The sequence below is a fragment of the Seriola dumerili genome, unplaced genomic scaffold (assembly GCF_002260705.1).
Source record: "Seriola dumerili isolate Sdu_G_001 unplaced genomic scaffold, Sdu_1.0 BDQW01000449.1, whole genome shotgun sequence".
Taxonomy (NCBI): Eukaryota; Metazoa; Chordata; class Actinopteri; order Carangiformes; family Carangidae; genus Seriola; species Seriola dumerili.
The window spans coordinates 5,847,912-5,864,998 of NW_019174704.1; the positions used below are offsets into that span (position 1 = coordinate 5,847,912).

The 17,087-nt window shown below is 39.4% G+C and overlaps 2 protein-coding genes across 3 annotated transcripts; both read right to left on the bottom strand.

The window, feature by feature from the left end:
* Nucleotides 1-3,203: 3,203 nt before the first annotated feature.
* On the bottom strand, nucleotides 3,204-9,751 carry chrdl2 (chordin like 2). 2 transcript variants are annotated; one of them, XM_022762543.1, is made up of 11 exons: nucleotides 9,635-9,751; nucleotides 9,080-9,192; nucleotides 8,824-8,917; nucleotides 8,569-8,714; nucleotides 6,888-6,981; nucleotides 6,440-6,501; nucleotides 5,634-5,802; nucleotides 5,322-5,510; nucleotides 5,045-5,218; nucleotides 4,447-4,539; nucleotides 3,204-4,315 (listed from the first exon to the last, which is right to left on the bottom strand). In XM_022762543.1, exons 1-11 carry the CDS (start codon nucleotides 9,699-9,701, stop codon nucleotides 4,182-4,184), a joined length of 1,335 nt encoding a protein of 444 aa, XP_022618264.1. In that variant the 5' UTR covers nucleotides 9,702-9,751; the 3' UTR covers nucleotides 3,204-4,181. The 2 variants fall into 2 exon arrangements, with proteins under 2 accessions (XP_022618264.1, XP_022618265.1); XM_022762544.1 differs by lacking the exons at nucleotides 8,569-8,714; nucleotides 8,824-8,917.
* Nucleotides 9,752-10,316: 565 nt separating this feature from the next.
* spag7 (sperm associated antigen 7) lies at nucleotides 10,317-14,527 on the bottom strand. The gene is made up of 7 exons (XM_022762608.1): nucleotides 14,440-14,527; nucleotides 13,129-13,196; nucleotides 12,917-13,005; nucleotides 12,734-12,818; nucleotides 12,530-12,619; nucleotides 11,651-11,804; nucleotides 10,317-11,552 (listed from the first exon to the last, which is right to left on the bottom strand). Exons 1-7 carry the CDS (start codon nucleotides 14,522-14,524, stop codon nucleotides 11,434-11,436), a joined length of 690 nt encoding a protein of 229 aa, XP_022618329.1. The 5' UTR covers nucleotides 14,525-14,527; the 3' UTR covers nucleotides 10,317-11,433.
* Between the last annotated feature and the right edge of the window lie 2,560 nt (nucleotides 14,528-17,087).

Sequence of the window (17,087 nt, forward strand, 5' to 3'; positions counted from 1 at the left end):
AGAGGGTAAGGGTGTAAAAAACAGAGCCCTTGATAGATTTCGGAAGTATTTTGATGAAGTATAAACTCAGGGGTTCTGCGGAGCACCTTAATCAGCTATGAAAGCAAACGCATCTATCAGACTTAATTAACTTAACACAGTTTGGCTCCCTTTGAATCAAAAGACTGCCTGATTGATTTGCAATGCTTCAGTTCCTCACAAACACTGTAGACATCTGCGAGGAACGACTTGCTGCAGCAGATCAGGATGCTTTATTCAGACTTCTGAAATAAGTTCAACTCAGCAAGGCTGCATGATTAATGCAGAGCTACAAAAGTAAGTGAAAATCTGTGTGAACTTTGACATTAACCTTCTCAAAGTCTTTTCTGTAACATGCATGGATTATTTCTTGTTCTCTGACTGTGTCACAAAGGAAGCGGCATATAGAACAAAAGCGAAACAGATTTGTTAATATAATAATGGTTGAGAGGTGCCTCCAATCCTGAGCCGAGACGTGACCATGAGTCTCACATTTTCTTCACTTCTCAGTGAATCTGGGCTACATGGGCAGCAGGGTGGAGTACACATACACAGAGAGCTGACCGACTGCATGATTTATACCTACTGACTGCCCCCAGCTGTTACAATTGCCAGAGCCAAGATTAAGCATGCATAGCTGAATTGGCCCGTGAGACAAATTCAAACATTCACTAAATGTGGGCTGATAGGATTTCTATCAAAAATGACTGACAAAGATATTGAAACATGCAGTGCCAGATACATAAACGTGGTTTTAAACCTGAACAATTAACATTTATCTTTTAATGACCTGCATGGGAAAATGACAACGTGAAAATGTTAATTACTAATTTAAGTTGGCAGCAATAAAGTAGAACACCCCTTTCTCACCAGACTGGAACAGCCACTTTGGACAACTAAGGCAGAGACTGTTGTAAACTGTCAGGTCCAGCAGCTTACACAAAAATATTTGTGTGAGTAATGAAGGCACACAAGGGAAGAACGTTTGTTTCAAAATATTGTTTCATGCCTTTAGTGAGAGACGGACAGAGCTGTCTGGCGCAAAGTGTGAAAGAAATACAATGACTCATTGTGGAAGGGGAGGGGACAGAGAGAGCATGTCGGGAGTTCACAGAGAAGGGAAGCAACATTATTCTGAAGCACCCACTCAGTCTACCAAATCTGCAGTTGCACACTGACTGAGTCATGGGAACCACAGTGATAATTTGACACCTGTTGATCAAACAGGCCTAGGGACAGACTGCACACAGTGCTGCTGAGCAAAACCACTGTTTCTGGGCTGTAGAGAAATCACAACTAGGCTACTTGTCTATAATAATGTTATTCAAAGTTTAAATATGTTTTTGGTGGCACCTAACTAATTATTAAGTATTATAGGCTACTTCCTTTGCTCAGTGTTTTGGAAATACAGATGTCCTACATTTTGGCCTACATTTAGATCTGCCAGCACAATCCTACACCACATGTTAACAATAGTGCAATCCCCGTGACAGAAAGTCAAAGCATTTAACCAAAGATATGGTTTTCATCTTGTTATTAGTTTACAGTGGGCTCAGCCAAAACAGGGATGTGGGAAAAAATGCAGATAGAAAAAGCCTATATATGCAGCCATGCTATAATATATTTTTTGTCTATCAGTGATTTCAAATTGCACTTTCATTTTTTACAGATTTTATGGGAAAATGGTTGTATTTTTTCTGCATTTTTACCTTGTAAGTTTTTTTCTAAATGTTGTTAAAATTTAAAACAGACTATGTAATTTTTGGCCACTTGGGGGCAGTGGAAACAAATTATGTACACAACACTGACATAATAATCACCTTTACAGTTAATTAGTCAATGTGTTAGCAAACAGTGGCCTATTACACATTCAGCAGGTACAGAGCAACATTGTCATTCATTTGGAGTCATGTTTCTGACCACCTGGTGAATGTGTGTCCAACGTTCTCCCTCCTTTAGCTCTGTGTTTGGTCTCTACCAGCTCTGGCTCTTTAGCAGCTATATGCTCCGCTATGTTTGCTAGCTAGTAGCTAACTTTGTCGCGCTGCTGTTTGATGCTCAGAGGGTCATGCACAGAGTTCTAGGAATCTTTTTGCAGAGAGCCGGTACTGTGGCTAAAAAAACGCTTTGAGACCAGTGTGAGTGTACCAAAACAGTAAAGATGGGTCTAACATTGAAAACAATGAGCTCAAAGACACTGTAGAGCTCTATAGAGCTGAGGGGAACTGCAGTCAGGTGGTAATACTGTGAATTCATCACTATGAATAACATCTTTTACTTACATGTGATTCTTTGTTAATATAAAAATGTTCAGAATAGCAGCTTTAACATTGGTTAACACTGTATATGTATATATAGGTATCAATGAATCATATATACGTGGTGTATGATTTCAGATTGACATAAATAATTCAACTAGCCAGCACTTTTACATAGTGTGCCAGTTACATGGATTTTGCAGGAAGCTGTTCCTGCTTTGAAACTCAAAAAGGGATTCCTTTATGGCACAGAACAGGAAGAGAGCACTTTTATACCCGTGCACACGGAAGTGACGTTTTCAGTTTGAAATATAAGACAGCATCCTAAATAAGCTATAACTTATCACAAGAGAGATTCAACAGGAACCTTTAAGGACAAGGTATTATGGGGCAGTAGAATCTCACATATTAACCCTTTAATCTTGAGGGAAAAAGTAGGTGTAGGACATGCAACCAGTCATGTGCATCATGGTCTCATCAAGGTAGTAAAAAGCTATTTTTAGGAAAATATTGGTTCTGTAAAAAATATTGTGCATGTGTGTTTGTGTGAGAGAGTTTGGTTGGGTGAAAGAAGTTTCAACTTCTGCTTTTGATTTCCATGTCTCTGATAACATTTCATCTCCAGCGGGAACACAGTTTATCCGGCCTTCCGGAGCTCTATTAAATGGAAGCCTTGAGGCGATGTCGGTGTTAGGATGGCTCTGCTGCAGCCGGTGTGCGGACCATAGATGAATCAAAAAAACGTTTTCAAACAACGCCTTCAAAAACAAGCTCTGAGTCGCATCTTAAGGTTGTCTCCAGCACATATTCCCACTGTCTTACTACGAATGACTCCATGCAAATTATGTGGGCCATACAATATAAAACATTAAAGTTACAGCTAGAAACAAATCAGACAGAAATGCTGGCTGGTGTAAAACACTGAGAAAACTTTATGGGTTAAAATTGTGAGCAGAGGTACAGAGTGCATTCAGCTACATCAACAATGACCACTTTAAAATACAAATATTTCTGGTATGTGGAGTTGTAAAATGTCATTAGGCTATGATAACAAACCAAATCCTGTGGCTGTATAAAAATAGCTACAGTAGGTCTATATTTGACAACAGAAAGAAAGAATTGTGAAGGCCGTTTTCTCACTAACAAACACACAGTTTTGACAAAGCTGTGTATTTACCCCAATGCAATTGCCTTTTGCTACTTCATTCAAAAACAACGACAACATTCAAACAGTCAAATGTATATACACAAATCAAACAAGAACCAATACGCTTTAAATAAGGTGACAAAACCTCCATTTGTATTTACAATAAATATGTTGATCACATAACAATCCTTAAAAAAACTCATCACATTCTAAACAGAACGTGGCCCCTCACCCAGCATATTCTAAAACACACATTATATTCATATACTTAAGCAAAGGGTTTGTTTGAGAGATTCTGATCCAAAAATGTCCCCAAATGTTGCTGAGTCTAAAAAGTCTCAACACACAGACTCAGAGCTGGGTACTAAGGCTGTCTCCAGCTCTAAGCTCTATAATCCGCATTCACATTTAACTTTTGTTGCATTTTGTTTAGAGCTTCAATCTAAATCAACCCAATCTAATCATGTTTGAATGATGACGGGTGTAGGCAGAACCATCTTCCAGTTTATGACCAAGGCAGTTGTCAACCACACTGCTATAGCCTGTGTTTTTAAACCCAATAATGAACAATACAAATATGTGACGATTAAAACATGATGGACAATGAGGTATGAATTAACTGATAAGCAACAATATTATAAATGAGAAATTCCACAATTATGACAGGAATGACGCAGGACACCCAAGTGCAACATGCATGACTGAAGTATGTATGTCAACCATGTACTTATGGGGAGTATCAATATAGAGAGTGACTATTAGGGTGAACACAGGCCTTCAATCTGCGTGGGATTTAGGAAAGTCACCACCTCCCGAATGCCGTCTTCACAAATTGTGGTCTGAGGAGCTTTACTCAGATTTTCTCCCTCCTCTTTAAATTTTCTCCATGTGTCTGAAAAATGAATTAACATAAATATGACACACACAGAAAACAAAATAACCATATTAAAATGAATATAAACGTCTAATAGGTTCCCTAGAATCCAAACATATAAATTCATTGTGAAATAATTTTCAACAAACCTTCATCAAGTGTTGTAAGCATTGTGTAATTTTCGGGGTGATCCATAATATCTTTTCTTTGAACGTCACCAATTTCCATTAATTGTAAAACACCTGCATAAATAAAAAATCCAGATGAGAATCAAACATGGTGCTTAAATACTGTTTATTTGTCTTAAAGGAATATTTTTGGCCTTTTGGAAAATACTGTTACTATTTACTTTCTTGGTGAGTTGGATGAGAAAACTGATGCCACTCTCATGTCTGTACACTAAATATAAAACTATGGTCAGGATACAAGAGGGTAGCTTAGCTTTGCATAAAGACTAAAAACACAGGGTGACAGCTAGCCTGGCTCTGTCAAGTGGTAAAAAAATCCACCTACCAGCACCTCTAAAACACTCATATCCCATTTGTTTTATTCTCACAAAAACAATTAGTTGGTTAGCTGTTTTCCCGTTTCAATTCTTTATGCTAAGCTAAGCTAACCGGCTGCTGGCTTGAGCCTCACATTGAATGGCAAGTGCATTGACCTTCTCATCTAATTCTCTGCAAGAAAGTGATTTTCCCAAAATGTTGATCTATTCCTTATAATTGTTGCCACACGTAGTTACAGTACCTTCTACAGTCTTCCATACTTGCACTTCAACTTCAGCAGTACTTTGTCTTTCAACAGCAATGACCCTAACTGTGTTGGGTGAGTCAACTCTCAAAGATGATTCCACTTTATACACCAAGAGGCTATTTTTAAATCCAAGATAACACTGCGTCTGGTTACTTTCAGCTTTACTCTCTAGAGAGAAAAAACAGAGGAATGTAATGTGGATGATGTATACAGTCGATCAACATCACATCACTATAAACAGTTCATTATGTTAAGAACCGTGCTTGACTACCTGGACAAGTCTTGCAGCACTTTCCCACTGATTTCATAGGATGTTGGCATGGGTACTGGCTGGGACATGTGATGCGTTTGCAGTCCTGGAGACCATCAGTACAAGTGCACAGGATGCATTCCAGGACCTTCCTCAAAACTGGGTGCCACATGTCTCCATGAGAGTATGTCTTGCCATTGTATAAACAGGCTGAGAGAAATGGAAAACATCTGATCTTTGTGATTCATATGGAAACAATCGTAAAAGTTGTGAGGAAGATGTCCATAAAATCAAACACCTATAAAGGATCTTTCTGTTTTGACAAAGTCTCACCTTTTTGGTGTTTCCTCTGCAACAAAATCTTCACAGTGGTCTCTGAAGCCCCTTTGAGGTTAAGTTTACTCAGGTTCAGGCCTCTGGGAGAAGTCCTGACCTTGGGTGGAGTGGCACGGTCAGACCGCGCCTTGTTCGGCTCTCCAGGACATTGGTCGACTGAATGCCTCTGTTGTAAACAAAGATATAATAAAACGCAGTTATCTTTCATCTGTTCAGCTATTGGCTTACCTTCTGTCTTCCCTCAGTAATAGCTGAATAGCATCATATTTAGTCCTAAATCAAAAAAGGTTCACAGCCTGGCTCCAGAACGCTGAGTCACTGCCCACATTTTTTCAGCAATTCAAATAAAACAACATTGCAGTTCAGTCTGATTATCAGGCCAAATGGTCCATAAATCTTGAGGGAAAGTCTTTGTCTTTAATGATCTCAGTAAGATGGATGTTTCAGTGCTAATCTGAATAATGTGATGCCAAGCTGAGCAAATTATTCTGGCAATTCTTAAGGGAAAATAATTGATTTGCTTGTTCCTTTGCACAGGGAGGTCAATGGTCAAGATCAGCTACAGAGCAGCTCCCCTGAAGATTGCACTGATATGTGTCACGTTCAAAGACACTTCATCAGAACAAACACTTGCCTGTAAGACTTGAATTTAAGCCAGGTAACTAAAGTCCAGTTACTCAAACACATCACTTTGCTACCTTCCACTGGATTTAAGTATGTTTTCAAACAGAGGCAAGTTTCATGTTAAAGCAAAGGCTAAGGTAGGCTATGTTATTTTTTATGACAAATCAGCAAGGACATACAACGCCTCTGTTCAGTTGCTGGTTTCCATCCTCAGTTGATGAGGACCCACTGGTGCCATGATCTAAGGGAAAGAAAAGGATGAGGAAATTGTAATTAACACAGAAAATAATGGAAGCCTAAGTTCATTTATATTAGTGCTGGGCCATAATTTAATAATATCTCATATCGACCTTTAGAGGAATTGTATAATGATATGTTTTTTAACATATGGGAATAATTTATCTGATTTATTGCATTATATTTAAACAAAATGTATTGCTTTGAACATTGATTTGATCATTTTAAGTGTAATTTTGTATCTATTTGCATATGGTGATATGTATCAATATCAGAAAAAAAACCTTCTTAGTAATAAGCCTTATCTTCAACCCCGATGTAATAAATAATATTCCAGGTCAGAAACAGAGTAAAGACACTTTCTCAGCTTGGAGCTTGGAGTTTGACTACCTTTACACACCAAACAGCAGGTATCAGGAACTGAGACTGGTGAGGTGCAGGTGATTGATTGGCATGTTTTCAGAGCACAGAAGATGTTTCCATTCTGAGAAAAGAAAGGGAGGGAAAATTTTTTTTGAATTTCCAAATAAGTGCTCCAGAAGGTGAAGTCTCAAGTACTCCAGTGCTTCTGTGGACCTCTCTAGACCTCTTTACTGTTCACATGGACTCATATTTACAGCATATGACTTGAAACAATAGAAACAAAGTCCCAAAAACATAATCGCAGTGTCGTCTGAGAGCTACTCTTCTTGAAATATGAATGCAAAAAACATAATGAGACCTAACTTTTATTTGGCTTTTGTCCAGAGTAAATTACATTTTCTTTCTCCACACACAGACACACTCATACACCAGCAGAGGCAGAGGTGCTGTAACGGTGTGGGACAGCTCACTGGAAAGAACTGAGAGCTAAAGGACACTCGAACCAGCAATCCCATGAATAATGGACATCCTGCTCTACTAGCTGAGCCACCTCAGGGCATCTCAAGGCATGTCTTGAAAAACTCATAATCAAAGGAAACTTGTATCAAGGTAATATGCAAAGCCATGAGCATGTTGCATTGGAATCAAGGCCTGAGGAGAAACTGCTCGAACAGTGAGAATGCAACAAGTTACAACTGTCTAAGAGACAAATGAAAGTGTAAAGATAAACACAATTTGTACTGTTCTAAAATGTATACTAGGAAATTCATTTTGATGAGTTTATTGTTATGTGTTGTCTCCTTGGAGACTTAGAAACATCTGTTAATGAACACCACTTAACAACTCATAAAATTAACTTGACAACGCCAGGGTGATTTCAATTTTGGCTTCTCTTCCCATTTCATCTTCATTATCTGCCTTTTGTTTTCTAAATTAAAACCTTCATCCAGTCTCTTGTGCCAATCACAAACAAGCTAAGCCAACACACAAACCAAAGCAAGATGCTTTCACCAGAGTATTCAGAATTAATTGAAATTCAACAATGCATTTCCACTTTGATTGCATATCATTAGCAGCAGGAAGTTAGCAGGCAGAGATACTCCTCATGCATATGCAGTGACCTTATTAGCGATGCCAACATGGGATGCAATAAACACACATACACATGCACACAAAATTAATTTTAGAAAAATCTTTAAATGCACATGTGGCCTTTAGTTGATGGTAGAGCTGTGGTATTCATTATTTAAAGATGGGCATAAACACAAGTTTCCTAATTGTCAGACAGACACTGTGTCATTAAAGTTTTTCATTTCATAAACACCTAGTAATTAAAAGCTGATTTTTTTTTTGTCACCCATTTTAAGCTGTGATGGAATAAGGTGTCCCAATCAAACGAGGATTATGAGGAATTCATGAATATTCAGTGGGAAAACATTTGATTGAAAACAGTTACTAGTGGCAAGGACTGAGAATTTGTAATATATTTTTTAAGATTAAGATGTAATTCTGCTATTATTCCATTCCTTTTCCTTGTATTTTATTTTAACATTACATATTTACATGATAAATTTGCTTTGAGAACAAATTCCGCAGGGCTACAATCATAGACCTTGCATGTCCTACCCTATCCACTCTATGCATTTGGCATATGATATTCTTTCACCAGAGCAACAAAAACAAAAGCAGTAAATGATCTGTAACTTACAGAGCATGTGCACATAACACACTGATTGCTTTGCTTGGATGGGAAGAAGTCATGCTTAGTGAAGGTCTCCCCTGGCTGATAAATGCTTCCATTATACCTGCAGGATTTCACTGAGGCTCTCAGCCCTGCAGGGATCCTGGGCTCATCTGAGAGAGGACACATCACACAGGACAGGAGGCTTTGAAGTCACAACCAGAAATGATTCTCTCAAAAGCTCAGAGCTGGTGAGGAGGTGATTGGAGAAAGAGAGTCTACCTGTGCATCTTGGACAACACTGTTGAGGCTCAGCCACGGGGTTTTCACATGGCAGAGCGGGGCACTTGATCGTGCTACATTTCACATGGCCTGTCTAAGAGAGAGCAGTATTAAGACTTTACAAGCATGGGTCACTTTTAAAACCCCAGCCGCTATCATGGCAGCGGCTCAGAGCAGAGACAGCTGAACAGTTTTTGGTGTAATAATCCTTTAGGTACTCTGAAGTGATACGGGTTTGTAAGATATTAACAGTTACCTCTGTGCAGACACAGCGCATGCAGAACATAAATCCGAAGGGCTCCAGATAGGGATGCCAGCTGTCTCCTGGGCTGTATGTCTTGTCTTTGAAAGTACATACCACCCCGGACCCTGGGTGTTAAAAAAAAAAAAAAGAGACAGATGAGCCATTGGGAAAACCATATGGCGCAGATAAACTGAACGGGAATAAAACATTTACATGTGAACTAATATAAACATTTGTCAAAGCGACAATCAGCTCCAAGTAATGCAAACTAGAGGAGAACACGGGAAACTACAAATGCCAGTGATCCCATTTCAGCCCATAACTATCCAGACAAAAAGATTGAACTTTCAGTGGCTTCTGTGACAGAATGAGGTGAATAACTTACACCACAAAACACCAAAGTAATGTTTACAGCAGGAGAGGATGTTGGTCTTAAAATATGAGATCAGTTTTGGCGGAGTCCGACAAACTTTTCCTTAACTTGAGTCACATTTTCACGCTTTTCCTTATTTTAAGCACCACACGTTAGATCAGGACACAATAAGCATCAGCAGGGTCTGGTCTTACCTTTCCGGGGTTTTAGTTCTGCATCTGCAAACCAAATGATGAAAAAGAGCAAAAGCATGGACTTCATTTTTTACATGTGCGTGACTGAGTCTTCAACGCGCAATAAATATGTTTCTGCAGGACAGAAACTACAGGACAGTGTGAAGCAGGGATAAAAAAAAAAAAGAAAAAAAGAAAGAAAAAAAAATGCAACATTTTTTTCTTAGTTAATCTCTGGCGCCTCCTTCAGGACAGAACTCTAATGAACTGGAGGGATAGGAGAGTGAACGCATGACCTTAAAATAGATGAGACAAGGAGTGACCACATAAAACCCACAAATGCACCTTAACGCACATAACACAACATTTTGTCTGCTGGTCCCCTAAAACGATTAGACTGGCTGCCATTTTGTTGAATACACAACTGCGTATAATCCATATACTTTATATATGCAGATAACCAGTGAGTGCACAAAGCAGTCATTGTGCCATCTCATATTACATTTGGTGATAGTGAAATCACTGCTGAATAATGCTAATGCTGATTCAACTCTATGGTTATGTTTGAGCTTGTATTTCATGTTGTTGCATTGGATTAAGTTAGATTGTGTTCTTGTTATGTTATTTTGCCCTTGTAGTCAACAGCAAAAATCTAAAATGCAGATTTGGCTTTGCAGAAATGAAGGCAACACACAGGCAGCGGTCTAATACTGTTCTCCATTTATTAACACACAGGGGGGGAATAAAACAGTGCAACCATGTTAAAAGACATCAAGATGCCAATAAACTTTTACTTAAAAGACATGAAAAAAAGACAGAGAATAAAACGTAGTGACCCATATCTCAAAAAGGAGTCTGGCAATCCCACTCTCTACTATGATCCTTATTGCAAGCCGTTGCATGACTTAACAATAAAGCATTCGACTAGGAGTAAACAGTTTAATTCACAGTCAGTGCAGATGTATAGAAACAAAGAAAATCTTAGACATAATCACAGATTACTAAAATCCACAAAACAGCATTTTCTAAAACAGGGTTCCTCTAATGACAGAGGAAATGGCATGCTTCCAACTTGACAAAGCTTTCGAACAGGTTGAGATTAAGGGAGGGGGTGGGGGGTGGGGGGGCTGTCACCAAACCAAACCAAAAGCTGGTCAATAGACGGCATTGCTGTTTCCCTTTTAAAAACTGCACTGGATATTTGGAACACTGTCAGTGGGACTTCTCAGCCATGGTTTGACTAAAACCTTGTTTTCAAAACTTTATCTGGCCTGGCCAAAGCTCAAAACTGTAAATATTGATAATGATAAAAATGTCCCTTAGGACTATAAATGTACATCTGCATCAAAAATGCTAGTCACTGCCAAAAAATGTCATTTAAAAATTATGTATGAAGATATTGGGTGTTTTCTATGTAGCTGAACACAGAGACACTTTTTTTTTTTTTTTTTTTAAATCAAAAAGGTTTCTCATACTGTAGAGGTTCCAATCATGTGTGAGAGAAGCTTGATAACTGACAGAAAGTCACTGACATATGTTAAACAAACATGTATAGTAACCCACCGCCAGGATCAGACACAGCTGAGCATCTTCCACTTAACAGGATTTCAGCACAGACTTGGTCAAAGAGTGGCATACACACGAGATTCAATGTCTGTCATATAAGTTAAACTTTTAAATGTCTGAAGTAAAGGATATTGCATTACAGAATGAAGTGTTCAGACAGACACACTAATGCGCCCACACATACACACATACGCACACACACACACACTCACACACTCACACACAACAGTAGATAAAGCAAAAACAGTGCAGACTCAAGAGCTGCTGCTGCTTTGTGCCCCTGTGTCGTCCTCTCGCTTCTGCCGTTTCTTCGCTCTGATTTCATTCATGGCTTCCTCTATAGAGCGAGTGTCCCTCTTGTTGGCCACCGGCACTGGGAGAGAACATTACCAACATAATGAGTAAATAAAAGGTGTGGGGGGGGTCCAAAGCAATGCAGTGTTTCTATGAAACAGTGCAATATTTACTCACCACAGCCATAAGCCCTGTTGGCCTCTAGTGTATGCGCTGCATCTTTTGCGGCTGAGGTGCCGATCAGGTGACTGTACTTGTCTCTGTAGTTGGAATTGGGAGCTTCTGTCTTTTTTGTCTGACTGGATGCTGCCATTTCCAACGCAGCCTGCTCCTGCAGCGACAAAGAGAGGCAGAGTCAGACACTGTGACAGGAATTCTCTTACATTGTCTGAAATGTATTCTTGAAGTTACCTGGCAATTAAATTTAAAAACACATGTTTAGATGAACCTGCTTCTATTTAGGCAAATCCATTAACGTGGGTAAACATCCCTCCTGAGTAGTTAGTGGTACTGTAGCATTAACTGTGTGCTATGCATATAAAATACATGGAAAGACAAACATAAGTTACATCTAGTGCTAAACAAGACACTTTCCAACCAAGACGATGCAAGTCAACGCATTTTACCAAACGCACAACATGTCTTGTGATTGTATTTCTTTACGCTCCACTAGAAGAACTGGTGTCTCTTTTAATGATACTTTTTTTCCCTGTATAACAGTTGAGTGTCTGAACAAAATGGCAGCACTACAGATAAGTGCTTTCACTTTCATTCTTAGACATCAATATACATTTTTATTTTTTATTTTTTAGGTACTTTCTTGTTTGTTCTTTCTTACAAACTCCAATGTACTGTAGGTTTGGATGCTGGAACATTATGAGATATTTATGGTGTAACATAAGTATTTCATGATGCTTATTGACAGGAATGAGAGAAATGCAGCACAACAAACAACAAAATAGAACCAGAGGTTGCTGATTTTATTGTTACACAACACTGTCACCTAGACACACCTAAATACTTGAGTAAATGCAAAGAAAGAGCATCCAGTCTTACTTTTAGTCTTCGCCGCTGCTCTGCCAGCTGGGGATCCCACTCTTCTCCTTTGCGATAGGCTTCCAGCTCTTCATCCGATGGCGCGAACTCCTGCCACAGCCCAAGGTGGAAAACAGTCACATTACTCCACACTGCTTAAGATGAGCCTAGCAAGCTGGCATTTTAATATGTCAAACACTGGATTAAGAAGAATTCAGTTCAGACCTTCTTGAAAAGCATGACATAGCGACTCTCTTCGTCCTCCCCGAAAGAAAAAGAAGTCAGACCAGCCACTTCTGCAACATCGTGTCTACAAGACAGGAAGAAATACAACGTAAATAGTTGTGAACATGTGACAGAAAAAACTGAATTTTCTTATTTTGCTTATATGAAGTACTGACTACTTACAATATACTCCTTTCAATTTTCCCCATAGGGTTGTATTTTCGTTTCTGTTGTGAACTGTCTTGGATGAAATCCGACACTTCTTTCTCCATCTAAACAAGAGATGTAGGAAGCCAAAGTCTGTAATTTTGGATGTGATAAACCCCAACAGTCCAGGCCAGATGAGCTCAGTGCCATAACTAAAGTCAGTGGGCATGTGACACTAAAGTGCTTACCTTTTTCCTGAACTCTGCTTTCTTTCTTTTCTCATCCTCCTCCATCTTCTTGAGTCTCGCTGCTTGCTCTTAAAATTACAGAGGAGGAAGTTTTCATGGGGTTTTGTTTGTGTTTGAAAGCATTCAAAGTTTCCATTGTCAACACAGATCATGCAGTCTTATAGAAACATCCAGCCTAAGGGTGTTTTTAAAGCCAAAAGTCACAACAAGGCTAATCAAGAGAGAGACTTTCTCCAATCCAAAAACCACATTTCCAGATCATTCAGGGCTGGAGTGCAGAGTGACTCAGATCCTATTATTTGTGGCACATGACTGTGAGGAAACAGCCTCTGATGTTTTATTGGTAGGCATACTCACAACAGTAAATGAAATAATTTTGGCCACTTTTTTTATTATCACAGCCATATAAAAGTTATGTCTTTACAACAACTGAAATGTGGATTAAGTTGTTTATTTGTAGCAACACTCCACCCAGCCTTGCTAGTTTTGCAGGTTAGAGCTTGGTTACTAAGGATTTCACTGAGAAGTTTTCAAGCTCTACAGACATGAGTTATTGTCAAGTATTCCCAATTTCATATATTTTAGTGTTGCCATATGGTAGTTGTGAATTACCGCAGTTTTAATTTTATATAACAATGGAGCCAAATAGAAAAGTAGCTGCTGACTGAAGGTTTGGTGGAAACTTTCCGCAGCATATGATAATATGGGTATACCATCTGTCTGTGGTATTTAAGACTACAAATGAACAAAGCTAGAAATTATGTACACGTTTTATTTTTATAGTATTTATTATATACTCATATCCACTGTAACTCACTAAAGGCCATACCCAGAATTAATCACAAATATAATGGTTTTCAGTGAACTCACTGGCAGGGAGAAAAAGAATGATGAGAATAATAAGGGCACAAGAGACTGATATCTAAAGGGCAGAGCACTGAGAATGCGCAGAAGTAACTTTCACTTTAAGTTAACATCCAGGAGGAGGCTGCAGTAGATAAACCGGAGCTGTCTGTCTACAGAGTGGTTTTAGCGGGTTTGTATTACAGCAGTAGCTGCCTGTGGTCCTGACTCTGCCCTCTGGTCTGCGGAAATCTGCAGGACACGCGGGGCTTCAAGCTCCGTTGAGGCGGTGCTAAACCGGAACCGCAGAGTTTACTTGAAAGCTCAACGAGCCAATGGCAGCACTAGAAGAGCTCTCCTCGCCTGTCCTTTCGGTTTTTTACACACTTCTAAGTTCCATACCAAAGCTATCTCAGCAGCTTCAAACTAACGCACAATGAGTTGTTACTAAGGCAATACATGATGTACCTCGAGCCTTTCGTCGGCTCTCCTGGTCTCCGACAGTTGGAGGCTTCTCCATCGAGTTTAAGATTGAGCCTAGGAGGTCCGCCATCTTGGAATGATAGGGCAGACGGTCCAGACTGTTGTTGTTGGCTGCAGCTGTACGGGTTGCGCAGGCGCAGAAAAGTCCACAGTTTTCTTCGCGTGTTGAAAAAGTGCAAATAAAAACATCTATTGCCACCCCCTGTACCGGAAGGTTATATCGCTATGCTGCTATGTAGGATATACACAATGTTACATATTCTGTTTAATGTTCTGATTAATTAAATAAGTTACAATACAATATAAAATCACATAGTGCAATCATATCTATCTATCTATCTATCTATCTATCTATCTATCTATCTATCTATCTATCTATCCGAAGGATTAATACAGAAACCTCAAAGTAAGTGTTTTTAAATGGAGAGGGGGGTCTACAGGGCTCCACCTCTTTCTTGGCCTTTGGAGACTCAATACTTTTGATCTTTAGGAGTATCATAGTGGTGGGCTTCAAATCAGGGCATCAAATACATCCTTCCAGTAATTTCTGAACTTTGGACATGCCCAGAAACTACAAAGCTCATTCTGACAATTCCAGCTGTGGGGTTTGTGGTAGGAGACAACTGATTGAATGAGTTTTTGCTCCTCCTCAGGAAAATGTTTTTTAAATTTGGAAAGTTGCTGAGTGCCCTGTACTTTATTCTGTAATGCTGTTAAGCTCCTCACTCTCAGTTGTTTTCTGGTTTTTCCCAGACCAAATGTGGCAAAAAGACAGTGTTGAAAACACAATTTAGACTGATAAAACACAGATTAGATCATGATTTATTCCTTTAAGGTGGTTTATCTGTACATGTACGTGTGTGTTAAGAGAGAATAAACAAGCAAACTAACATCTTTACATAAGCACTAGGGGGCATGCTATACAAATACATGTCCATTAGTCCATGCCTTGTGTTGTTATTGTTTTGTTAACAATCCACCCCTGCGTCACTGGAGCAGTGTGTTTTGTGCAGTTTGATTGTAGTTTCACAGCATCAGCAATAACACATGAACTACTGCCATATTCAGATGTGGGCAGAGCAGTGGACGAACAGAGGGCAGCCCTGAAAACACTGTAGGGCAGAATTGTACTGCTTACTGTGTCTAAAAAAACAGATTAGTAAATTCTTCACCTGTAATTATAGCTTTTGGAGTCCTTTGTGGTCAGTGTTTATTCCTCTGTCCAGCCATAGGGGTGTATGTAAGTACAAAACCAAAGAACTGTCCCTTTTCACTTAGATGTCTGTGTTGGTGAACAGTACAGAGCATTTGTATCTCTAAATCACATTGACAGGAAATTACCGCAGCCGATGATTCTTTGTAAAATACCTAAAAGCAACCTCATATTCTCAAGAAGGTGCAGCTGTTGACTAAGCTGAGTAAGCTGATAGTCCTGACCCTCAGCCCTCAGACTCCCATCATTCAGCGATACTTTGTTATTGTGATTTGGACAGAGCACGACGGACTCCTCCCCCGTGGTTGAAATGCTGTATAAATGCAGCATCAGCCTGTCAACTGCAGTGTCTGAAAGCTTATTGGTACCCAAACATGAGGGGACTGAGCTTGGTTCTCCTTGTGCTTCTCCTGATGCTCGCAGTCGGGGAGGGTAAGCAATGGATACACCCATTTTCTTACTGTGTGAGATCAAATCAAGCAAATCACTGTACTCATATGGGGCCTGTTTGTGTGACTCTGAGGAGAAGTAAAACAAATTATGAAATCACAATGTGCCAGTCTTAACCATCAAGTAATTTAAAAATGTTTAACTTAAAAGATTTACTGTGATTACAGTTTATGAAACTATTACAAAAAGTTAAGTAAATGTTCATTGGGAATATGGGAACATATTTGTAATTCTTTTCTGATTATCTACAGGCAATGATCCAGAAATGCAGTACTGGACATGTGGGTATAGAGGACTCTGCAGACGGTTCTGCTATGCTCAGGAGTACATCGTTGGTCATCATGGTTGCCCTCGAAGATACAGGTAGGCCTGCTAAGATCATAATGTGGAGGTGCCTACAACTTTGTAATATTTGTTCTCCTATTACGAAGACAACGCTGTATGAGCTTCATCAAAACAAATACATGTGTTCTACAGAAGGCAAAGAGAAATTATTGCTAATTGTGATTTTCCCTTTAAGTTGTACTGTGCTCATTTTCAGGTGCTGTGCTGTGCGGTCTTAGCACCGGCCATCTAATGACTTCTGCAAGATGTCCCAGATCGAGGGCTGACATCTTCAGTTCAGGTAGCTGGGATCCTGGTAACTGACACAGCATTCTCCTGGATAAACCATTTTGACAACTTCACTCTCAGTCAGTCCCTCTTGGACCCCTATCATTCTGTGGGATCTAACAATGAGTGCTTTTCATGAGGTGTGCCCCTGCAATCATGTTGCTCATATTGTTCCCTGAAATATGGTGTGACTGATCTTGTACCTCACGTTTAATGATGTTTCATAATCAAGCCTTTGTGTACAGTGGGTTCCTCTCTCTGAAATGCAGTGTTGCCAATAAATGCATGAAAATAAATGCACTGATGTTTGGTTTGTTGCTGTTTAATAAGGGTGATCATCACTATCAGCTTTAATTAT